General features: G+C 34.9%; 2 protein-coding genes across 6 annotated transcripts; one reads left to right on the forward strand and one right to left on the reverse strand.

The window, feature by feature from the left end:
* The first annotated feature begins 1,994 nt into the window (after positions 1 to 1,994).
* LOC132629840 (uncharacterized) lies at positions 1,995 to 11,129 on the forward strand. 5 transcript variants are annotated; one of them, XM_060345223.1, is made up of 7 exons: positions 1,995 to 2,319; positions 2,495 to 2,706; positions 8,537 to 8,650; positions 9,052 to 9,129; positions 9,539 to 9,604; positions 9,782 to 9,847; positions 9,969 to 11,129. In XM_060345223.1, exons 2-7 carry the CDS (start codon positions 2,518 to 2,520, stop codon positions 10,728 to 10,730), a joined length of 1,275 nt encoding a protein of 424 aa, XP_060201206.1. In that variant the 5' UTR covers positions 1,995 to 2,319; positions 2,495 to 2,517; the 3' UTR covers positions 10,731 to 11,129. The 5 variants fall into 5 exon arrangements, with proteins under 5 accessions (XP_060201206.1, XP_060201207.1, XP_060201209.1 ...); XM_060345224.1 differs by lacking the exon at positions 1,995 to 2,319 and having other exon boundaries at positions 2,365 to 2,706; XM_060345226.1 differs by lacking the exons at positions 1,995 to 2,319; positions 2,495 to 2,706 and adding an exon at positions 7,069 to 7,304.
* Positions 11,130 to 17,462: 6,333 nt separating this feature from the next.
* LOC132633623 (subtilisin-like protease SBT4.15) lies at positions 17,463 to 24,592 on the reverse strand. Its single transcript, XM_060350154.1, has 11 exons — positions 24,472 to 24,592; positions 24,265 to 24,356; positions 23,470 to 23,570; positions 23,222 to 23,365; positions 22,791 to 22,896; positions 22,027 to 22,534; positions 21,330 to 21,430; positions 20,430 to 20,651; positions 19,813 to 19,921; positions 18,452 to 18,665; positions 17,463 to 18,043 (listed from the first exon to the last, which is right to left on the reverse strand). Exons 1-11 carry the CDS (start codon positions 24,550 to 24,552, stop codon positions 17,487 to 17,489), a joined length of 2,235 nt encoding a protein of 744 aa, XP_060206137.1. The 5' UTR covers positions 24,553 to 24,592; the 3' UTR covers positions 17,463 to 17,486.
* Between the last annotated feature and the right edge of the window lie 1,151 nt (positions 24,593 to 25,743).

Below are 25,743 nucleotides of genomic sequence, written 5' to 3' on the forward strand. Positions count from 1 at the left end.
ACAGTTGTCTTGTACTTTTATTATTATTTTATAATATCTACAAAAAAAATAAAACTTACATTTATTTGTTTTTTTTTTATATGACATAAACTTTTTTAATTTGTTAAAAATAATATATTTTAATGACACAGATATTCATGACTAATTTTACAATGTAAAATGTTAGTAATTCTTTTCCTTTTTAAAATCCATAATTGATTAAACATGGCCATGTAATATGACATACATTTTTTTTTCCAGTATTTAATATGACATACATAAATGATACTAATAGAGAATTAATTTCTTATTTAATTGCTTGTGCCTGTAAAAGCCGTAATGCCTGTGTGGTGGCAACGAGGCGGATTTGATCTTACTAAGGCAGCAAATACAGTATTATTTGATCTTAAGCGGCGCAAACAGGGATGGGTCGTAAAACTTTTACAGGGATATCCTATTTAAACATTATACTCCACTATTTAATTTATATTTAATATTTTAAATTTATTTACTTCTACCTAATTTTACAGAAATTCCTCAAACATCACACATTTAGGTTTGTCAAACAGAACTTTAAACCTTATATGTAAAAGTATTCCAAAATGGGAACTTATAAGAATTAATTATAATTGAGATATAATTTAAATAGTATCGCAAGATCGGCTATCTTATCTGTAAGGATGACCGAGTTGGTCGAGCAAGTGATCTCCCCTACGAGACTCATGGATGCTTTCTCGGTCGAGCTTGTCGCACGTGTCTTGTCTAGTGCGTTTTACCTCTTTTAAGCACTCGAAGAATATTAACTGTGTGTTGCCATGTCAACAAATAAAGATCAACTCTCTTTCCCCCAAACGACACAGAAGAATTCTTTTTGCCGGTTAATAGCCTGTTTGACCAAGTTTTTAGGAGGCCAAAAGTGTTTTTTTTTAAAAGGTGTTTGGTCAAATTTTTGGGAGAAAATAAATGCTTCTGGGAATAGCAGAAGCTGTTTTCACGGAAGTTAATGAAATAGATTTTCCCCAAAAATACTTTTAAGAAAATACATGAATTGTTTGCTTAAAAAATACTTTTTAATTTAATTAACCAAACACAAATTCTTTCTCACCAAAAATACAATTTAAAAAAAACACTTTAAAAAAAAAAAAACACTTCTCAAAATAAACTCATTTTAAAAGTTTGGCGAACGAGACTATATATGCCTCAATCCGCCGACATTGCTATAAGTAGTAGGAATGGTTTTACGCTGCAAAACTGCCAAAAAGCAAAAATAGCTTTGGCAGGTCAAGTATACTACGTGGGCACACTGCACACACATGGCCTTCATCGATACATGGCTTCTTCCCTTCTTACAATGGGCTGCGTATTTTTATTAAAACTGTCACGATACGTGGCACTCATTCACCGCCTTCTTTTTCCCTCTCTGCGCTCGTCATTCACTTAAAAGATCCGTTTGGCAATCAAAATTATTCACTTCACTTTATCCGATAATTAGTGTTTGGTCATGAAAATTCTAAATACAATTTAAAATTATATTTCGAGTTTGGTAAGCACCTAAATTCCATTTTTTTTTACGTTCAGTATTAGTGATGTAACTAGAATTTTTAATAAGGAGATTCAAAAATAAAAAGAACTAAACAAACAAAGAAATCAAGGGGTTTAATATTTTTTTTATATATATATAAAATAATTTTAACTTTATATATACAAGGGCGGATGTTGTAAGAGGCCAGGGTGTTCACCCGAACACCCTGAACAAAAAATTACAGTATATATTTAGAGTAAATTTTCTGTGTTCATATACATATATTAACTTTTGAACACCCTGAACATATATTACAATGTATATTTAGGTCCAGTTATTTTTCCGAACACCCTGAGTGAAAATCCTGAATCCGCCGCTATATATATACAAGATAATTTTTCACCGAACGAGTCGGGTGAATCTTTTAGCCACCACCTGACTTTGCCCTGTTTAGTACATTCAAACAACTAATCTTTGCAAAAATGACAATCAAACACAACTCTATCTTCAATTCTACCTTTAAAAATTTCCTGAAAAATATTTGGTTTCTATGCTAAACGTCTACTTAAACATTTTTTTCCTTTTTATCTCTACTTGTTGCTTTTTTTTTTCTCACTTCACAACCATTATATTAGCATTAATGCACTAGATCCTATCAGAACTTTAAAGTTAAGCGTGTTTGAGCGACAAAAATACTAGAATTGAGTGACCCTTGGCAAAGTTGAGCGTGTTTGAGCGACAAGCCGACAACAATACTAGAATTGAGTGACCCTTGGCAAGTTCTCGTGTTGTGTTCCTCTCTTCGGGAAATACTAGAGGTATGATCTTCGTACATCATGCCTAAGTCATATCGTTCTCACAAAATTACACTTAATATGTTGTTGCTGCTGTAGTTGCAAGAAACGTGGCACTCATTCACTGCCTTTTTTCTTCCTCTCTGTTTTTCTTTCTGTTCTGTTGTCATTTCACTTTAAACGTTTTTTGTTTTTGCAGTCTTGGCTTTTTTTATTTTCACAATGAACACCAAACAGGTCACTGATTTAACGCCACCGTGCACGGTGGAGCAACGGAGGTATGCTGGTGGTGATGATCAAGATGAACTAGTGGATTGTGAAATGGAAGCAGCACAAGCTTTAGCTTGTTTGGCTAATCCAGTTAGTAAAAATGATGAGTTTTTTGTTCCAGGTCCATCTGGTTGTTCTGAGGTTTGTTTGTTTTTGATTTAAAAAAAAAAAAAATTGTATTTTCTGGTTCTTATAGTTTATTTCAAATAGTTTGTGATTTGAAGTGTAGTGTTTTCTTTTTTAATTTTAGAGTATTTTATACTGCACCTGGGTGAGCTTATGATGGTATGTGTATATGTATGCAGGCATTGCACATATGCATATCATGATTTTAGCTCTGTAACAACTGCTGAGAAAATGCACCAGTTTTATTAAAACTCTGCTAGTAATCTTGGTTACAATTTGAGGTGAATTAGGAGTGATTTCTTCTCTTTAAATGAAACGTTGAGTAATCAATAGTTTTATGTTTTTTTTTTCCCTTTCTGAAACGATATTTAGGGTGCTTGCTCTTGTTTTCATTTTCAAAATTTGCAATTAAAGTTACGGTTTCAGCCGAATTCAGTAGCTTTGTCTCAGACCTTGTATGTTTTAAGAACTTTACTAAATCCGAACAAATATTAAATTTTGAACTCCTTGATGATGATCAGTGAGTTTAGTGGCCTCCTAAACCCATAAGGTTCAAATCCTAGATCCGCCTCAGAAAATTTGCTAGGATTGTTTAACTATTGTTTAACTTTGATTAATAACTACCAAGTTCTTTGATAACGGTGGCGTCCAAGCTAGCTTGCATGTAACTTGACTAATTCCGCGGATACACCTTCTGTCCCACCAGTAACAGGTACCAGGTAACTCTGTCCTCCAAGGCTGATGAGAAGAAATCACCTAGTATTTTTGTCTCCTTTGGGATTTTAACTTGAGACTTCGTGATTCTCATCGCACTTCATTAACCACTATGCCACATTCTTGGGTACCTTGGTATCTTCACTTGAAAATAAATAGTTTTGTTCGCGATCCTGAAAACTTCTTGTGAATTTCAAAGAGTTCTACATTAAAATTCTTTTTGTTTAAAATCTTTACAGGTTGTAGGAGAAATGTGATCGACGGTTTATTATCAATATTTTCTTCTTTTTATTTGTGGGTGGTACAAGCTAAACAGGACACGGTTTTGTGAAACAAAAGAAAGGAGGAGAAGAGTTTTTAGTCCAAGTTGGAGAGTTAAGCACTTCAAGGGACAATTATTATTTTCTTAACTTTCCTTAGAATTTGAATCTACAAACATTGCGTGCACATAGCATATCCTTAGCTATGGTTAGGTGACAAATTTATGACAAAGGATATGAGTCGATCTTTTACTAGTTAGGTGTGTGCTCATTCTCATAATAATGACTGTGTAAGGGATATACTATCTGTTAGGTGTGTGCTGATTCTCATAATAATGACTTTTTGTATGGGATATACTACTCTGTAGTTTGCATATATTTACTCCAGGAAACTGTTAGTTTTGAGTACATAGTTGAAAATGTAGCTGGGGGACGCTGAAGCTAAAAAAACCAATGAACAGGGGTTTCTCTCATTGTTATTGTGTCTGTAGAGAAATATTGCAGAAGAAAAGTAAATTGGAGAAACCTTCTACTAGCCCAAGATCGTTACTAAGATTGGAAGATTCAACTAAAGAAGAGAAGCTTTGGAAAGGAGAAAGAAAATTTTAGATAGGAGAACTTGGTTATGGAAGAAAGTCTTTCTTGAATTACTTGAATTACTTACAATTGGGTTGGTTACAAATGACTAAGATCACCCTTATTTATACTTGTGTAGGGATGGTTCTAGAAATACTTCTAGATACATCTATTAGAAAAATCTAGTTATTTTTATCTCCTACCACTACTCTAGAATATCTTGATATTATTCTAGATACAAAAGGATCTAGATAATTCTATCCTCAACTATAAATATCTAAGTGTCTAGAATTTCTAGACATGTCCTAAATACAATAAATATCAAAGATATTACATTATACCTTTCTAGAAATTCTTCTAAATATCTATGATATTTATTCTTCCAAAAAATTAACTTTAATTTTTCACACTCCCCCTTAAAGTAATTTTTTGGAAGCTATCCTGAACTTGTCACGGAAGAACTCAGACGAAGCTTTTGGACGTGCCTTGGTGAAGATCTCAGCAATGTTTTCCCGACACTTCTTCCTTCTTCAAATGATGATGGTTTTCCGCTGATAATTGGGCCTCCAAAGAAACATGAATAATTCTTGATAAAATTTTCATCTCTGTAGCGGGCAGACTTGCCACTATTTCTTTTTGGCCTTTGCAAACCACGTGAATCATCTTTATGCTGAATTTCACATTCTTGAGTTTCCAGACTCCCCCTTTGTCTTAGTTCCTTAACAATTGTGTTATCTGGAGAAGCACCAGAGTCGGTGACGATCTGATCATGAATTTCCTTCAAAGCCTCAATACCAGCACAAGATCCACCCCTAGATTCCCTTTCCAGCTCCTCAATAAATTGTTTGGCAGCTTCAGAGCTTCCAAAAATCATACCGTTTGTGTCTCCATATGAAATTGAGCCTTCAATGTCAACCTCTTCCTTTATTTGACCGTCGGCTTCTCCATCGGCTTCCAGTATTTGATCTGAGGTAGTAATTGACTCTGATACGGCAGATGACTGACTAGAGACTTCAACTTCCACTACAATTCCCTCAATGCTTTCTTCAGAATGGTCACTATTGCCATATATAATTTCAGACACTGCCTGCTCAGGTTCTACTTCAACATCCTTCACGTCCAGACCTTGATTACAAGTTTCAGCATCTGGTTCGTTGATTACCTCAACAGCAGCTACCACATCACTAGTTTGAATGTCTTTGAAATCTTCTTGCTTCTTGTTGATGTCACCAATGCCTTCCTTCTCCATGTGATGGACCGTATTATTTTTCATCACAATTATATCACAATCATGTTCTCGGAAGTTGGAAAATTTAGATTCATCTCTAGTGAGACGGTGTCCACATCCTGAATCCACAATCCAGTCTCTTTCGAAATTAAGGGAAGCCAAGGCGTCTACTGCTCGAGTCTCAGCTACAAAGCACCTTCCCCAGTCTTCTTCTTCTTCTTCTTCTTCTTCAGAAGCTTTCTCGGTTTGTGCCATGTTGCTTTCTTTGGCTCAGCAAAATCTTTTTATGTGTCCTACTTCACCACATCGATAACATTTAATATACTGCTTACCATAATTAGAAGACTCCTCCTTCTGTCTTGGCAAGCTTGAACCCTCTTGGAATTGAGAATATGCCATCTCTCTTGAGCCATTTTGCTTTTGCCTTACTTTAAGATTCCTTCGGTTAGCTGCAAAAGCATTTCCTTCCCCTTCTTTGATCGACACACCAGCCATCTGTTTGGCTAGTAGCTCCTGTGATAACAACAAATTCTCAAACTCCTCCAAGGATGGTTGTTGAGCCCATCCTTGAATTGATGTGACAAAAGGAATATATTCTGACTTCAAACAACGAATGATAATTCTTCTCATTCGTGCTTCAGAGATAGCCTCATCAAGGTTTAATAATGAGATCTCTGAACATAAGTTCTTAATCTTCAAGAAATATTCAGCAATAGAAAGATTACCTTGAGTGGTGTTCGCCAATTCATTCTCCAATATCTGTAGTCGGGCTTCATCCTTCTTGTTGAACAGTCGATCGAGGGTCCTCCATATCTGATGAGCTGATTTGCACCTAATAATATGATCAAACAAGTTGTGCGAGATGGACCTCTTCAGGATGAACTCCGCCTTCGCATTAATTTGCTTCCACTTCTTGTATGCGTTGCTATTTTTAGGTCCGTCAATGGGAGGACTTGTGTAACTACCATTAACAACATCCCACAAATCCTCTCCCACAAGGTATGACTTCATACATGTCTTCCATACCTTGTAGTTGGACTGATTCAACAACTCCATCCCCAGTCCATTAACACGGCCGCTTAAATCCATTTAGACAAATCAGTTGAATCTACCACTAACCCGATCTTGAAATAAAATCCAGAAGACAACTACGGCTATGACTCTGATACCATGTAGAGAAATATAGCAGAAGAAAAGTAAATCGGAGAAACCTTCTGCTAGCCCAAGATCGTTACTAAGATTGGAAGATTCAACTAAAGAAGAGGAAGCTTTGGAAAGGAGAACGAAAATTTTAGATAGGAGAACTTGGTTATGAAAGAAAGGCTTTCTGGAATTATTTGAATTACTTACAATTGGGTTGGTTACAAATTACTAAGACCACCCCTATTTATACTTGTGTGGAGATGGTTCTAGAAATACTTCTAGATACATCTATTAGAAAAATCTAGTTATCTTTATCTCCTACCACTACTCTAGAATATCTTGATATTATTCTAGATACAAAAGGATCTAGATAATTCTATCCTCAATTATAAATATCTAAGTGTCTAGAATTTCTAGACATTTCCTAAATACAATATATATCAAAGATATTACATTATACCTTTCTAGAAACTCTTCTAAATATCTATGATATTTATTCTTTCAAAAAATTAACTTTAATTTTTCACAGTGTCTTTTATAGGAGGTGGAAAAATCTTCTCAAACTGTTTATGAATCATGACGTTCCAACTCAGACTCTACAGTTTTGTGTATGTATTACGGGCTTACGTTATGAACTGTATCAAATGACATGTCTGATCAGTACAGCATAGCATTCCCCTAAGGAGAAATAGGTAAGGTTAAATCATATTCTAATTTTGTAACTGCTATTGGGATTTGGAGATTCGGTTTGAGTTTCAATTTCTTGAAGTAATTCGACTAGGAAGATTGTGGTTAAGATCCCTTCCTGAGTCCCAACTTCCTTCTTCGTCATGGATGCTTGATATTAAGAATTTGTCAGTCCAATGACAACTTCACTTCTCCGGAACTACTTCATTTCCCTTCCATCATTGGTGTAGTATGTGCCGCCATTTTAATGATAGCTATTAAAGGAGACGTGAGTTTTCCCTAAGAATTTCACAAGGTAAGGGGTTTTCAAGGACAAGAATGCAAGGTGTTCACTTTTAATTGTTCTAATACTCTTTTCTTTAGTGAAGTCTTGGTAAAAAGGTCTATATTATCTATGATAGGAAAAATACAGCAGAATTTAGATAACCAAAAAACACTATCCTTGGGTTGGTTGGCTCTTGAACTTTACACAATTGACAAGAATGTCTTCTTGAGGCATCCTATCTGAATTTACAGTTGTGAGTTATTGATCGCCCGTAGTGGAAGTTGGAACAACATTTCTGTTGTTTAATTGCTCAAATCAACAGACGAAGTTGTATCATTAGCATTGTTGTAGGAATTGCCGGCATTCTTTCTTATGCAGAGGGCATAGATTAGAATAGTTTTAGTGTAACGTGGGCTTAAATCTGGCTGTTGACAGGATTTTCCCGTCTCTAACAGCTTTAATCTAATAGAGTTTGTCGATGAGCATTTAACTCCCATTTAGAGGAAAAAGGCAACTCTACAACAACAACAACAACAACAACAACAAGCTCAGTATAATTCCCCCATGTGGGGTCTGGGGAGGGTAGAGTGTACGCAGACCTAACCCCCACCTTGAAAGGTAGGGCGGCTATTTCCGAAAGACCCTCGGCTCAAGAGAGGAAAACAAGACAAAAGGTCAGATAGGACCAAGCATATCGAAAATAATATGAAAACAAGGAATAACAAAAGCGAGAAAGTCATGATAGAACAGATAAATAAGATAACCAAAGTATAACGACCCAACAAATATAAGCAGCAATCAAATGCAGAAATCAAATGGCAATAAACAAATGAGCAAAACTACAACTACTATGGTGAAAGGTAAAAAATAAAGAATCTTGCCATCTTTATTTAAGCAGACAGATACATCAGCTTTGGTAATGCTATTACCAGATCTTTTGGAAGAGTTGAGTAATGCTTTTGCTTTTAACAGGAGCAAGCAATAGCTATGCATGCTGAGGAGGAATCTAAACTCAAAGCAAGTCCTCAACACGCTCTAAACTATCCACCAGTTGCCAGCAGAAGATCAAGGCAGAATTTGACTGAGGTACTGAAAAGTCTTAATCTCGTATTCCTTATATCCTTTAGGGGGCATTTGTTCGGTGGTATTAGATAAAAATATTGGTATTAGCTTTGGTATTATTTAATTCCTTGTTTGGCAGTGTTTTCAGCCCGCCCTATTCAGTACTATTCTTTTACATAGTAAGCTATGGCATTAACAATACCGGTACTATTCCTATTCGAAAACACCCTATTCAGTACTGTTTAATTATGCAATGCATGTTATTTGATACAACAAACCAAACAGTCAATAAAAAATAATGTCAGCATAACTAATCCCAACATTACTCATTACTACTACACCCTATTCAGTACTATTCTTATACACCCTACCAAACAACCCCTTAGGTTGTTCGGACTTTATTGCTTAATTTCTGATTATCTCAGGAGGAGAAAGAAGAACGAAGGCTGTGTCGCGTGTTAGCAAATAGAGAGTCTGCCAGGCAGACAATTCGCCGTAGACAGGTATGCGCACCCGAGCTATTCTCTTTGGCAACATCAGTCCATTATTGAGAGTCCAATCCCTATTGCTCATGTAGACCATCTTTTAGTGCAATTTCTTTCCTTCAGAGCACTTCTGTTCTGTTTGAGCATAAACTTCCTTTTCAATTGGCTTATTTGTGGGTTATTTATCAACTAGCTGAACGCAAAAATGCCTAGCATTTAGAAGTTTGATGTTTATGACTTGCTCGAATTCATCGTCAACTTGTCTTCTTAACAAAGTAATCAACTTGAAGAGATTGCGAGGTCTTAATCGATGCAATATCACTTTGTGTTGAATATTCCTATTTCAGAGAGTCGTGCATTTCTTGTGTTCGTCAAATCCAGGTTGTGGCTAAAAGAATATCATGCTCATGTAATTATTTCTTGCTAGGCCATGTATGAAGAATTGACAAGAAAAGCAGATGATCTTGCATCAGAGAATGAATATTTGAAGAAGGTATTGAGAATTTCTTTCTTGTGTACGATCCAAGTTTGACAAATAACTTGATTGTTAACATATAACTTGGTCCATGCAATCTTTAGCTACTTCTCCTACTATTACATTGCTTTTCTATAATATGCTACTGATCCGCATACTCACTTTTTTTTACTGTATGATGTTTGTGACAAGTAGCAAAAGGAGCTGGCAGCTAAGGAGTATGATTCTTTGATGAACGTAAATACTAGCTTAAGAATACAGGTAAATCCTGGTTTAATTAAATAGAATATGAACTTAGAAATTCAGATTATGAAAGAGAGATATCATTGACCTGACACATCACCTGTGTAAAACTATAACGCATCACTTTGGCGTTCTGCAGATAGCCAAAATAGAAAAGGCCAAAGTAGAGGAAACAGATGGTGGTTCTAAGTCAAAACCTGTAGAAATCTCCACTACAAATACAGCTCCAACTCCAACTCCGACCCCCCTTTTTAACCAATCTCCAATTACACCTTTCTTTTGGCCGTCCATTGTTCAACCTTTCAGCTGTTTCTTCTTACAGTGTGGTTCTCAAAATATCTCTGATATTACATCTGTGCTGCCTTCACCAACATCTGTAGACTTAAATTCTATCAACGGACAAGAGTCCACTGCTGGAAATCCATTATATGTACTTCCCTTCCCTTGCTTGATCCCGTATCATCCTCAAAGTAATCCGTTTCATCCTTGCTCCTCTACCCTTACTGAAAACCATCCTGAGGCTTCCTCCGTCCATCAATGTAGTACTCCATATCCAAACATGGAGAACAATCAAGCGGCAACACTAAGAGACTACGAAGCGGCGCTTGGTTTTCCACCGGATGGAGGTGCATCGAAGGGTAGCCGACAGCCTTCTGGGGTCCACTCCAGAGAAGTGGGCCCGATGACTGGTACGTCTGGACAAACTGACACTCCTCAAGACAATGCCCTCGATATCAACACTGTTTCAGAAAAGACATCTCAAGAGTCACTCGCCTGCTCTAGTGAAAAGTTGGTAGATGCCATTGCAGCAACAGAGGCTCGGAAAAGAAGGAAAGAGCTACTGAAATTGAAAGGCCAGCACTCCGATCATGGCTCGCACCACCGAGCTTCCGCGGAGTGAATCTTGATGTGAATTCGGGATTAGATCAACTTCCTTGAGTTAATGGCCGGGCGCTACATTAGAGATTTACTCATTGGAACTGGTGGAGGGTTTGTAATATTACCATCTCTTGAGTGATGCAACTTTTTTTTTAATTTCAGTAAGAGATGGACTATGATGTTGACTACTACAGAAAAACATTACAAGTTTTGTGAGGATTTTGTTATTTGCCAGAGAGTAAATATTGGAAGAGACTGTAGCAATATGTGGTTCCTTTACTTCATAATAGCCCTTTTGTAATAGAGCTAACATTGTCGTTTTGCATTTTCTATGCCTTGTAATAGCCCTTTTGTAATAGAGCTAACATTGTCGTTTTGCATTTTCTATGCCTTGTAATAGCCCTTTTGTAATAGAGCTAACATGCCGTCTGTTTTTACATTTGAAAATAATTTAATTTTAAACTTTTATATTACACGAATGTCTATGACATTATCAAAGCCCGGTTAACAAGACATGCTGGAGGGTCATGCTGCGATACGGTAAAGGAAAGTCACCAAACTAGCTAATTAGATACGAGCCCCTCTTTGGTGGATTCTTCTCTTTGCTCCAGAGTCTACAAGGTATTAACAACTGTTTCAGCTATTGTTCCCTTCCCAAGAGCAGCAAAACTTGTATTTTTGTTAGTCAAGAATGCATTTTGTCAACGCTAAAAAGAAGTTATTCAATTTACTAATGCAGCTGAAGGCAGAGGCGAATCCAGCATTTCAAGAGGATGAGTTCACCATTTTATAGTAACATCAACTTGGTGAGCAAAACATTAAAGGCTGCTTAGAAATTAAAAAAAAGAAGACACAAAAATGCAATTAGTTGGGTTCAATCCCATGACCTTAAGGGATTAAACCCAACACTTAACCAGTGCTCCACTTAATCTTTGATCATGTGTTCCTTCAGTTAATATTATATATATTTTAAGAATTATATACATAATATACCGAGTTTCGTCGGGTGACCATGAGTTCATGTGACTCATTTTTCCTACATAAATTCGCCCCTGACTGAAGGTACGTAACTTTTTTTGAACCGAAACAAGAAAGAGCTTGTATCCGTTGCCTCAAAAGTCTTACAATAATACATAGTATTTTATATTTCATTTTCAATACCATAAATATAAAAATCCTACGCTTAAGAGTTACATAAAATGAAACAGAGGCAAGGTTTGGTAAACTAGATACAGTTTTGTTGCGTCGATAAATATTAGGTACAAGTAAATTCTATCAATTGAAGTAGACAAAAAGTGAGAAACATGAAAACCAAAAGATTCAGAATCTATTATCAAACAGTGAAGAGAAAATGACAAAATTAATATGAAATAAAACTATGAAGTAAATACACAGAAGAAATATGTAGAGAGATATCAGATTATATTATTTCTGCTCTTTCAATATTGCATCTGTGCATCCTATTTATAGGAGCAACAGGACATGGGATATTTTGAGATATTTTGGGATATTTATAACTTAATGGATATCCACTACTTGGGATATTTATAACACTCCCCCTTGGATGTCCATTAATAGATGATGTACCTCGTTAAACCTTATTAAAAAAAAAAACCCTGTGGGAAAAATTCCTAATGAAGGAAAAAGAGTGCACATATCTAGAAATACGCTTTGAGAGCTGCCTCATTAAAAACCTTACCAAGAAAACCCAATGGGACAAAACTTGGTTAAGGAAAAAAGAGTACAACACGTATTTCACTCCCCCTGACGAAGACCAAGATTCAGATGTCGGAGTCTTCGCATTCCAATCTTGAATATCATCTTCTCAAGAGTTGAAGTTGGCAAAGATTTAGTTAACAAATCTGCAGGATTGTCACTTGAACGGATTTGTTGCACATCAATATCACCATTCTTCTGGAGATCATGTGTGAAAAATAACTTTGGTGAAATGTGCTTTGTTCTATCTCCTTTTATGAAACCTCCTTTTAATTGAGCTATGCATGCAGCATTATCTTCATATAATACTGTGGGCATTTTTGTATCACACTTCAAGCCACATCTTTCTCTGATGAAATGTATCACTGATCTCAACCACACACATTCTCTACTTGCTTCATGAATAGCGATTATCTCAGCATGATTTGAAAAAGTAGCAACAATGGACTGCTTGGTCGATCGCCATGATATAGCAGTACCTCCGCATGTAAACAGATAGCCCGTTTGAGATCGAGCTTTATGTGGATCAGATAAATAACCTGCATCTGCATAACCAACAAGATCTGTACTACCTTTGTTAGTATAAAACAGACCCATATCGCTAGTTCCCTTCAGATATCGCAATATATGCTTAATCCCGTTCCAATGCCTCCGTGTAGGAGAAGAGCTATATATTGCTAGCAAATTAACAAAAAATGCTATGTCAGGTCTTGTAGCATTAGCAAGATACATAAGTGCACCTATTGCACTAAGATATGGTACTTCAGGACCAAGTAGCTCTTCGTTTTCTTCCTGAGGTCGGAACGGGTCTTTGCTCACTTCAAGTGAGCGAACAACCATAGGAGTACTTAAAGGATGTGCATTGTCCATGTAAAACCGATTTAAAACTTTCTCAGTATAGGCAGATTGATGTATAAAGATCCCTTTTGCGAAATGTTCAATTTGCAGACCAAGACAGAGTTTTGTCTTTCCGAGATCTTTCATCTCAAATTCTTTCTTCAAATATTCAATCGCCTTTTGGAGCTCTTCTGGAGTTCCAATGAGGTTTATGTCATCAACATAAACAGCAAGTATAATGAACCCTGATTTTGTTTTCTTAATAAAAACACATGGACAAATGGCATCATTTATATATCCTTCATTTATCAAGTACTCACTTAGGCGATTATACCACATACGCCCTGATTGTTTTAAACCATATAATGATATTTGTAATCTGATTGAATACATTTTCCGAGACTTTAAACCAAATGCTTCAGGCATTTTATATCCTTCAGGAATTTTCATATAAATTTCATCAAGTAAGCCACATAGGCCGTGACAGCATCCATCAGTATAATTAATGTGACATCTTCTGTTGTTTGGACTGCTGGCCCAATAAACATTACGTTTACCAAGATGGATCATTTTACTTGGTAATTATTCTACGTCAACATGCTTTAAGAGACGTAGAAATAAAATCCTCACAACCTATACAATATTGCGCGCTATATTGTATATTGTCGACAAGATATCATGTTGTATCGGTTCGCAATTCGACATAACTTACTGAGATCTCATCACTTCATTATTTTCAGGTACCTGAACCTCCTATAAGGTTTATGAAGTGTTATGTCGTAGCTCTTCAAGAGCACATTGCCTCCTTATTATGATCATTTGCTCCTCCCTTTTTCAAGGATTATTATATTTGGAACCGATTGGTCTACCATGCTCCATGCACGCTGTAGACTTTGTCCTTCAGGGACATTAAGAGCATTTTGCAGATGAAATATGAAATAGTTGGGTCAGCAAATGCTTCTAGCATTTGACTTGAATTATCTGAGGATCATACTGATGATAATTCACAACATATTTCTTAGCTGCTTATTCTCTCCCCCTTATTTTAGTGACATATGTCCCCATTTTCTTTGGGAAAATCCATCTGTGTGCATCATGGTATATCCATTAATCATATACCGCACATCAAATGCTAAAAGATGAAAATATCTAGTTCCTGACCCTGAACCAAATATGAGGGGAGAATTTATCAAAATTTATTGATCTGAAGCATACAAGTGCTGTTGTATGCAATATATCATATCTCAGACCAACATCTGAAACTCTGTTCTCATAAGCAATGGTTTAGTTGTATTATGGAGGCATCCAATGCCAAACCAACTTAGATATAAATCAGCATTATCAAGATGATTGTCTTGATTACATATTCTGAAAATTGTGCTTCCAACTCAATTATTTTGAGCAAGCAACTTTGTAAATGTCAAACTGCCAGTTGACAATAAACATACATGTGACTGTCTTAAATAGATGCATCTATTTAAGACATCACATTGCAGGTGAAGGGGCCCACATTCACCTTTTATATTTTTCAGAATTTTGGGGATTCAGTCCCAACATTAGCTGGTGTAATCAACTTATTATGAGAACAAGCAACACAAACAAATTCTTGAAGAATCTTCTAGTTCTTCAATATGTTTTTTAATACTCAATTAGCACATCAGATTTAAATCAGGACGATCAAAATGGTCTTGTCAACTGATAAAATTATCTGTACCCGTAAACTTCAAGTTTACTATGACGAGTGCTATTTCTTTTAATAAACTTCTGGTTTACTATTGCATAAAATTTTATGTCAAAACTTCTGGTTTATTGTGACATGCGATCTCATCATGCTCGGGTAACGCTTTACACACGTGACCCTACCCGTAATAAGTTGGAGATATTCAATCTTCCAATCATCTGTAGTCTCAATATGATGACCATTTTTCTCGCTAGTAAACTTCAGGTTTACTATAATTTATTTTCCGATCGAAATAATTATGATCTCAGATGAATGGCACTATCATATATAAGCTCTTCGAGAGACATCAATTTGTTCACCATAATCATATATTATTTGGACACTGCTAGTGTCATGATACTTGTAAATAAATAATTAGCTCTTCTGGAGCCTTTGATCATTAATTTCTATTACCAAATATTTCTTAAATACTTCTGGTACCATTAAAGCAAATTTCGACACTACTGGTGTCACGAAATAAACATTGAATTCTAAACTTCAATATTTCAAACATCTCCTTCAGGGAGATTCATCATTAACTGAGAATTTTGTATCTAAGCTCAAACACATAATAATCAAATCCTTCATAAAGAAATACATTAATTGTTATTTCCTTCAAGGAAATCAATAACAACTAACCATAATGTATTAATGTGGTTATAGGAGAAAGCATTCTACTCTTCTTCCTTTTGCCTTAGAAATATGTTTCGACGTACGACAGGTACATATAGCAATGTCTGACTTTCATACCACCAAAATATAACATCTACATTCCTTGTATTTTATCCCTCCAGGAGATAAGTTGTGGTATTTGTTCATTCACTTCGGGGAATGAAACCTGATTATTTAAATGTGCTTGAAATACGACGCTCATCAATAGCTCGTTATTTTGCTCAAACACAAGAAAATATTGCTTCAAAGTATTTCTCAGATATTTTGGTAATTCTTTCTGCTTCAGGAGTAAAGTTTCAGAGTTTTACTGCTTCGGGAGTAAAGTTTCAAGTTTTACCACTTCGGGAGTAAAGTTTAAAGGTTGACTAATTCAGGAGTAAATTTCTAAATTCTACTACTTCGGGAGTAGATTTCAGAGTTGTTTCAGGAGTAGAATTAAAAACCTTACTACTTCAGGAGTAAAATACATAGGCTTACTACTTCTAGAGTAGAATTGAAAGTTTGCTAATCGTGGAGCAAAATTATGAGTTTAGTACTTCGGGAGAAAAGCATATAATATTCAGAATATTTCTTCTCAATTATTCTACCTCTTCTGGAGATGGATCATAATATTTTCACAATCAAATGCACGTTTATATTTATAGGCTAAACTATATATTATCACATTCACTTCAGGGAATGGATCTATATTTGCAACATTTATCAAAAGTTTTCATTCTTCAGGAATAAAACATAATTATCTGAACGTGCCTTAAGCATATCAAATCGTGATAGCTTATAGCCTCTTTTAAGATATTGCTACTTCAGGAGCAAATCGAGGCATACATATAATGTGAAGAATTTTTCTCTAACACATCTTCAATCATAAACACAATAAGCCCGTAAAAATATTACCACTTCTGGTGTTCACTGATATAAACTCATTTAATCATTTCATATTTGCGAACTAACCTTCCAGTAGAATATTGGCATAAGGCCTTCAGCAACTTTGGTTTCAAGATATTTTGTCAAAAAGAGGCCGAAGTGCTATATTCCATAGTAATATTAAAAAAAAAAAAAAAGGCCATGTTTCTTAGTTCTTACTACGCTGATGGTGAGCTTCTCCCAAAAATCAGTTTAAAATTTTCGTAGTTGTTAAAGTCAACAACAATCAACCATCAAAACAAAGATAGAAAAATACTTGGAACATGTTACCTGAACTGTTTAGACTAAATAAGTACTGCAAGTCCTTTACTTTATCTCCAGTGAGGCAACGACTTGTACTCAGTGTAATTCCAAGAATTGCACCTTCGAGACTTTCAAAGTATTTGCTCAAGATGGCTAAGGCTCGTGCTGATAACGTGTTATAAACTGCTTGTACATATTGTCCGCTTTGGCGCACCTCACGGCTTTAAAACGCGTATACGAAGGAGGAGGGCCACCAGGCACCATTAGCTCACTTGTATAAACTGTCCGCTTTGGGAACTTCTGGCCCCTCACGGTTTTCAAACGCGTATACAAGTAAAGGCTTCAGGCCCAGCTTATAAGCACGCACACAATCCCGTGTGCGAGCGATGTGGGAACTTCAAGTTCACAACACACCCCCTCATCGCGAGCATCGTGCTGATAACGTAATATGAAATAAAACTATGAAGTAAATACACAGAAGAAATATGTAGAGAGATATCAGATTATATTATTTCTGCTCTTTCAATATTGCATCTGTGCATCCTATTTATAGGAGCAACAGGACATGGGATATTTTGAGATATTTTGGGATATTTATAACTTAATGGATATCCACTACTTGGGATATTTATAACAAAAATGTATTTATTGAATAAACATCTAACTTTAATACATATAATCCACTAATGGCCTATACACTAAGATAGGACTTTTAACATTAGGCTTTTTCCCAATCCACACTAAAGAACCAGAAAGGTACCATGATTTTTCTCTAATGAATTTCCCCTTCAACATAACTCTAAAAGACTTCTTCTGATTCACTGTACTGAATGACAAAATATTTGGCACAACTTTTATTGAAAGACACTTTGGTCCCCTAACTTTTGCTTTGTACACAGCTTTTCCATTCCCAACATGTGTCACAGTTCTATAAAAAATTGCAGAAATGTCACTTTCATTTGCATTCTTGAGTTGTAAATGCATTGAGGGGTAATTTAGTCCATCTGCTCCTTTTGCTTCTGGAACACTTGAACATTTGTACTTTTTGCTTCCAGTGAGCAAGGCTATGTTTGTACTGTTATAGCCTTCTTTGCAAAAATAACTTATGTATGAGTCTAAATCAAGGTCATAAATTAAACCAGGGTTAATTGCCTTTCTTGGATTAATTTGTCCTGATCCTGAGGCTAGTTCAGCTCCCACTGGCCTAATCTTCATAGATTTAGCTGAAAAAATGAAACCAAAAAAGATTATTAACTATCCAACGACAGTATAAAATCTAATTTTTACACTATCAGGTCGTACAACGGCGAAGCTACCGGCAATATACTCCCTCCACCCCAATTTTGTGATGCACTTTGACTGAACATAGTTGAAGAAAAAAAAGAAAGACTTTTGAAATAAGAAGTTTAAAGCTAAATCGTTTCTAAATAACCGATAAATTAGGACCAAAGAAGTATGAAATAACTTTTACTTTATCGGGTCGCACAGAGACGAAGCTACAACCTATGAAGGATGATCAGCTGACCCATCCTTCACTGGCTATAGCTTCAACCCTGGCTAAGGTCGTCTAAAAGATAACTTTATATCCGTTCATAATAAGTCGGATTAGTAGCCTGAATTACAAATCATACCTGTTGTCATCAGAGCGGATTTGATAGCAGCAGGAGACCAGTCGGGATGAAACGATTTTACATACGCAGCGGCGGCTGCAACATGTGGACAAGCCATGGAAGTACCTGATTCAACATAATACTTCACATTTTTCTTGTCTTCACTATCTCCATTGATTCTATGTGATCCTGAATTTGCAGCCAAGATGCTCAATCCTGGTGCAGCAATATCAGGCTGCAAATAATAATACTTCATGTCAGAGAGCACTAGCAGAGCCAGAATTTTTACTAAGGGAAGTCAAAAAATAAAAAACACGATATAATACGTAGATAGACACCTTGACTTAACCTCAACTAACAACTAAATACTCAAACTTTCAGAATGCACATCTAGACACCTCAACTCGTACACATTGTGTCTCGTGGACACCCGATGCTGACGGGGAACATGAACTTTGGAGGTGTCTAGATGAGCATCTTGTAAAGTTGGAGCATCCAAGAAGTCCTTCTCTTCCAACCAAGAAGTTCTTCGCTCCTTCCTCTCTTTTTTTTTTTCTTTTTTCTTTTTTTCTTCTTTATTCCTCCTCTTTCATGTCTAAAGGATGATTGAAAACAAAGAATCGTTTTGGTTGCAGTAAACGACAATCATCAAAATGGCTAAAATGAGTGCTTTTTAACTCAACTTGCATGCTAAAGCTAAACATATGAAAGTTCAACTAGAGATTCAGAGCAAAGAAGGAAATCAGTAACGTCATAAGCTAATATTTGACTTTTAATTACTTTGTTTTTGCATTAATTATCCAACATATATCTACGAAGAAGTCAAGGAGATTCAACATATGATGAGACATACACGTAAATTTTCATTAAGGGGAGTCAAAAAAAGAAGAAGTAAATACACGAAAAATTGAAGGGATTCAACGTATAATATATGCACATAATTTTTTTTTCCATCTGTCTACAAAGTGTAGTTTTTCAGCAAAGGGGTGTCAATTGATAGTGGCATACACAAGATTTTGAACAAGTAGAGTTAGCCTAGTCTTACAATTATGATTGTAAGTAGATGTAGAGTTTCGTTTCTTCCATTCTCAAATTGATGTTTACTTTGTAGGAGCTATCTTGCTCGGACTTTTTAAAAGTATTGATGCGTGCATTTTGGAACCTCTAAAAAATGTGTTTTTTTTAAGAATTCGACACGAGTGAGGTCATTATTTTTGTTAAGTCCGAACAGCATAGTATAACACCATTACTTTTCAATGGTGTAGGCCTATTTATAAAATATTTTTTGCCCATTACATACATAAAAAAATATATGAAGCAATGTTGGATAACACCTAAAAGGAACCAGAGGAGATGAAAATAATGATTCTCATTTTTGTCACCTTGAGAATGTTGAGACTGATGGTTTGGGGTCCTCTAGATGAGAAAGAAGCCACAAATGGTGCAGTCATATTCACAGTTCTTGATTTGTATATTACAGCTTTTGGGGATCTGAAAATTCATCCAAAAAAACATTAGAAAATACATAGTTAAATTCAGCAGCGAAGCCAGCATTGTCAATAAAAAATTCAAAATATAAATTAGTAAGCACGTGAAAAAATTAAGAGGATTCAACATTTACTACATAATACATAAAAATAGTTTAACATTATATATACAATGTAATTATCCGACGCGCGCGGCCAGGTCAATTATTTTAATGACAGCTACTTTTTTCTTGAGGAGCAATGCCTTTTCGCTTTTCTTAATTAATTCATAAAAATAGCAATTAGCATTGTGGTGGAGCGATAAACACTCCTTCATCTTTAGCCAGTAGTCACGAATTCGGGATTTCAAGCCCCGGGTAAGAATTCGCCTTTGTTAGAAAGTGCTTTACTTCCTGGCTCGATTTCAAATTTAATCCGGCGCCATTAGAAATACTGATCACCAGGCGAAAAACCAAAGAAAAACTAATTCATAAAATCAATATATAAATATGTGTGTGAAAAATCAAACTTACTTTGTAGAATTTATGTACTTCTCAACTTGTGCAGCATATGTAGTATTGATATTTGTTGCTGATATTTGTGTCTCAAATGCAACGTCTGTCATCTTATCACCGACTATAATGGCACCAGCACCTTTCAAGTATTGAATGACGGAATCTTGTTGACTACTTCCAAGACAATATACTATTTTCCCTTTCACTTTGCTCTCCTCTAAGGTACCAATGTCGCAAGCACTGAATTTAAAAAAGAAAGAAAGAAAAAAATTTAAAAATTATAAAAAATCTTGATAAAAGAAGAAGCTTAAAAGTTATAAAAAAAGTTCTACTCCTTCTGCTTTAATTTAAGTGACATATAATTTGACTCAACAAGAGTAGGAAAGAAGAGAAGATAACATTGTGGTATTAAATATGCTATAACATTGTAAATAAAGATTTTTGAAAATTATGGATTTAAACTTGCCAGAAACACACATATATCTAGCTATAAAAGCTTCAAATCATGTTTGGAGTGCCGCCCCAAGAAATGCGTCCGGTAATGCGTGATTCGAATTTAGTCGGGCTCCATTGAAGATACCGGATTGAAAAAAGAAGAAGCTATAAAAGCTTCTTGTTACAAAATAATTTGATTCCATAATTTGGTTAAGCACATAGTTTAGAGAGAAATGAAACTTTTTAACATTGTGATCTTAAACATGTTAAAGACATTTTTGCGATTCTCCATATAACTTTTGAGACTTCTAATCCTAAATAAGCTATAAACATTATATGGCTATGAAAACTTCTCGATAACAGTAAAATGAGAACTATAAAGTTAAATTATTCTTATTCTAAATATAAAATTATATTTTTGAAAAATTAATAAAAAAATAATGTCACACAAATTGAAACAAAGCGAGTGTAACATATGCGTACCTTGAATTTCCATGATAAGATGCATTTTTTACCTCTGCAAGAGTTCCCGTGGTTAAGGGAAACCATTTTTTATTCGGTTCAAATGTGTTGATTGAAATTCCCTATAGAAGAAAAATACAATAATTGACCATAGAGAACTTCAATAAATAAGCGGGTCATTAATCCGTCTAAAAATTACTCTGACTAAGTTAAGATGGCTAAACAATGAGTCATAACTCCCCTCGCTCCACTTTAATTAAGTTTTAATTTCTTTATACGTTTTCTTATACATTTTAAATTACCAAATACTTTTTTTTTCTTTATTATAACTATATCTAAACGTGTCAAACAACAAAATTTTAAAAATATTTGACAAGTTTATTTAAAGATCAATTTGAGCTACATATTTAGCCCAAATCGGACTAATTAATCCGTCATGGAACTATGCCAAACTAAGCCCGTTCAAACTAGTCATATTTTCATGGATTAATTTTTTCATCCATAGAAATATAATTTATTGACCACTTATCGATCGTATTTTTAAAAAGTTACTACTGTTCTGGAAATTCAAATTCAAAAGTGAAATTCCCGGTAATACATTCGACTTTACTTAACGAACTATAGCACCAGAATATTGGCTACATTTTAAATTTTACCCCATAGTTATGTAAACAAAGCATATATAAGTGAAGAACTAAAAAGAGTTTGTGTAACTTACAGAAATTTGGACTCCGTTACCCAACTTAGCATCAGTCTCAAATTGTCTATCAATGCTACTAGCTGCCACCGTAAAAATCCATGGTGCTACATTTTCAATACTTCCCAAATCAGGCCCACTATTTCCACCAGCACAAGAAGTCAATATCCCTTTTTTCAGGGCATGAAATGCTCCAATAGCTATCGAATCATCGAAAAAATCGCGGGACTCGCCTCCGACAGACAGGGAAATAAAGTCGACCCCATCCGCGATCGCGGCGTCGAACGCAGCTAAAATGTCGCTGTCTGAGCAGCCCATGGACCAACACGCTTTGTAAGCGGCAATGCGCGCGGAGGGGACCCCACCGCGCGCAATGCCTTTTGCTAGACCGTTTAGGCTGGCATCCCGGACGGGTATGCCCGCGGCCGTGGAAGCCGTGTGGGACCCGTGGCCCTCTAAATCGGCCGTTGTGATCTGGTCAGTGTCCCCCACACCTTCAAGATTGAAGTATTGTGCTCCAATCACTTTGCTGTGCATTTGTAAAAATATTAGTATGAGTTTAAATTTTATACACTAACAATTTAAAAGAATCACTACGGAAACTGGCAACAGATAACTTCTATAGCTAAACAGTAAAAAAAACGCCACTAATCCTATTTAACGACAACTTAGCAACGGGATATAAAAATAATGTTAGCTATATGCTTTTTAATGACAAATAGAAGAACGTCAAACACCATGGAGAGGAAAAATACACTTTCGCACCTAATATTTACAATACTTACTTGTTGCATTTAGTGAAATTCACACCCTTGTCACATTTGCCTTTCCATTTGGAAGGTGGAGGCCCAAAGCCTTCATCATTGAAACTTGGTGATTCAATCCATACTCCTAAAAAAATCATATAAGTTGAAAAAAAAAAAAAATGTAAGTCTTGGTTGCAAGATTTTATTTTTTATTTTTTATGAAGATGGTGTTCGGGTTAGTTTGGACACACATCGACAATTTTGCCGAGCAGAGTTGGATTCAGAATTTTGTGTATGAGTTCTAAATTCTAGAAAAGAAAGCCTACTGAAATCTAAATAAATTATTTATACATTTTAAATATATTTCTTAACACAAATACGATCCTGCAGCTAGAACTCTAGTTCCGCCTCTGGCACCGGATACATGCTATTGAAGAGTTTTGGTCATTGTTTAAACATTGGATACTTACCTGTATCAATAACACCTACAATGATATCACTTTCAACTTGTGGTTTTCTTCTAACATTCAAAGGCATGCCAACAAAATCCCATGATCTTGTAGTACGAAGTTGTCGAATAGTGTTTGGAAACACTGAAATAACATCTTCTCTACCTGCAACAACAATGTCATACTAAATTAAATTAAAATATGATCAAACTAAAAGATGAAATTTTACACACTCATTAACTTCGCCAGTATTTGATATTATTTCATACGAGATAGAACGTCTGCTTCTTCGGGTGATAATTTTGCCACGAACCCATTAAAACTTCTTCGGTAACTGTGGAGCACTCTCGATTCTCTTGATAGTCCTAAACTGAAAATTACAAAATTATTGAGAAAAAAAATAAACAATATTTCGAGTCTCGAATAACTAACTTAAATTTGCTTTCATTTCTAGTAACCAATTGCAAATGGAGAAAAAAGTTATCATGATCAGTGTCGTACACATGATTTTTCATATGTCAAAATTTACAAAAGTGAAGAAATGAACTCATATTAACAAAAACACTATTCAAATCGTAATAATAAAACATAATTCAGGTAATTACCACACAACTCTCTTGGACAAGTGTTCATATTTTGAAATATATTCATAATAGTCTTATTAGAAATACTTCAATCAGTGTATTCATTTTGAAACAAATAACAATAGAAGCAAAAGGGCACATCTTTTATTACACTATACTCCAACCATTAATCAATAAGGATTGTAGTGGAGTATAGTAAGTAATCCTACATTATTAACCAGAGTTCTCGGATTAGAGTTCTGGGTGTGGAATCACCTTTGTTAGGAAGCGCTTTACCCCTAGTATTGGACTCGTCCCCGACAACAATCCAAATTTAATTGGCCCCCAATATATACGGACACTGAACACCGAACACCGAGTAGAAAACCAAAGGTATGTATACACCAACTAATTAATCATACTCAACAAACCATCAAGAATTAACGACAACAAGAATAAATTCACAAACAAATATGTGAAAATAGGAAGAAACATATTTACTCTGATCCAATTGCTTGTTTGAGAATGTTGTTGTGATTGTTAAGCAAGAAACTGGTGTCCTTTGGAAGTTCCCCCATATACACAATATATGACTGTAATTACACATTATAACATCATGAACATTATAAAAATCTAAAATTTAACGTAAAAGATTTGCAAAAAGAATGAAAATAACATCAATCGAAGATTTTTTTAAATATTTTATACCTTTCTTTGATTATCATTATTTGCATTAACTATGAGACACAAATTGAAGATGAAAATCAAAGCACTTTTCCACATTTTCATTCTCTTTCTCTAATAAAGTCTGAACCAAAGTTGAATTTGGATTTAACTGAGTTGAAAGTGTAAGTGAAGACTTAGATTTATATGGCTTTGAACGTGGAACTATTTTGTGACTCTAATTAATTTGTTCCATAATTATTGGGACCTCGTTGAACCAATCTTTCGGATAATGGTTATTGGTTAATATTTTTGCTTAATTGTTTTAAAAATAAATTAGCTCTAATTATGGTTGTGTATATTATGTAAAATAAAATGTTTGAATTATGAGCTGTGGCAGAAGATATTGTGGATTGGTTACAGAGATTCCTCTATGTTTGTTTCCACTAATGATGGAATTTAATTGATCTTTTAGCATAAATTTATCTAAAGTTGTTTTTTCCTTCCAAAGATAAGATTTCTGTATATGAACATACTGTTTATTAACTTTGATTTACAAAAATATATGTTTTTCCTTAAATTATTGTTTAAGCCAAAGTATAAAGAATATTCTGTAAAACTGGATCTGATATTTGGGTAATTTCTAAGATCGTTGTGAAATGTATTTTGATATTCCTTTTGAAGCTTTTCAAATAAATAATAAATAAATAAATAATTTAAGGAAAATGGAAATCTTGCAAACATAAATGCGAAGCTTACAGTAAAATGAAGTTCTAAAATATTATTTGAGCAAATTTCAAAATAATATTGAGATTGGGTCTTTGATCCTTAATTTCAAAAATTATTTTTCATCTCGAAAGTGCACTATATTAGGAAAGTAATTTACTCTTGTACTATTTGAAATTAATTAAGTTTGCCTTCCTTTAGACTTTTGTTCTAATAGTACCTGTGGATCATTAGGAAAAAGTCTCCGTTTTACCCTTAATTGACCCGTGTCGGAGCTTCAACTTGAGGTAATTTTTAATAAAGTTGAAAGTCAACCGATAAATCTGGATTTTTTTTAAAAAAAATTAAACATGTGGCTAGTTTTGCGTTGGATCTCCACTAGAGAAAATAAGAAACAAAGAAACAATTTGCTAATGGAAATTATATGAATGGAACAAAAGTATAACGATAGACTAAATTGAACAAATTTGTTATCGTATATCTACGAATTTGAACCTTTTTCCTTCAACAAACGAAATAGTCCTAACAGATTAGACCTTTCCAAATTAAAAAAAAAAAAGAAGAAGAAGGTTTTTGGTTCATCAATCGAAA

The sequence above is a fragment of the Lycium barbarum genome, chromosome 3 (genome assembly GCF_019175385.1).
Source record: "Lycium barbarum isolate Lr01 chromosome 3, ASM1917538v2, whole genome shotgun sequence".
In the NCBI taxonomy this organism is placed as follows: Eukaryota; Viridiplantae; Streptophyta; class Magnoliopsida; order Solanales; family Solanaceae; genus Lycium; species Lycium barbarum.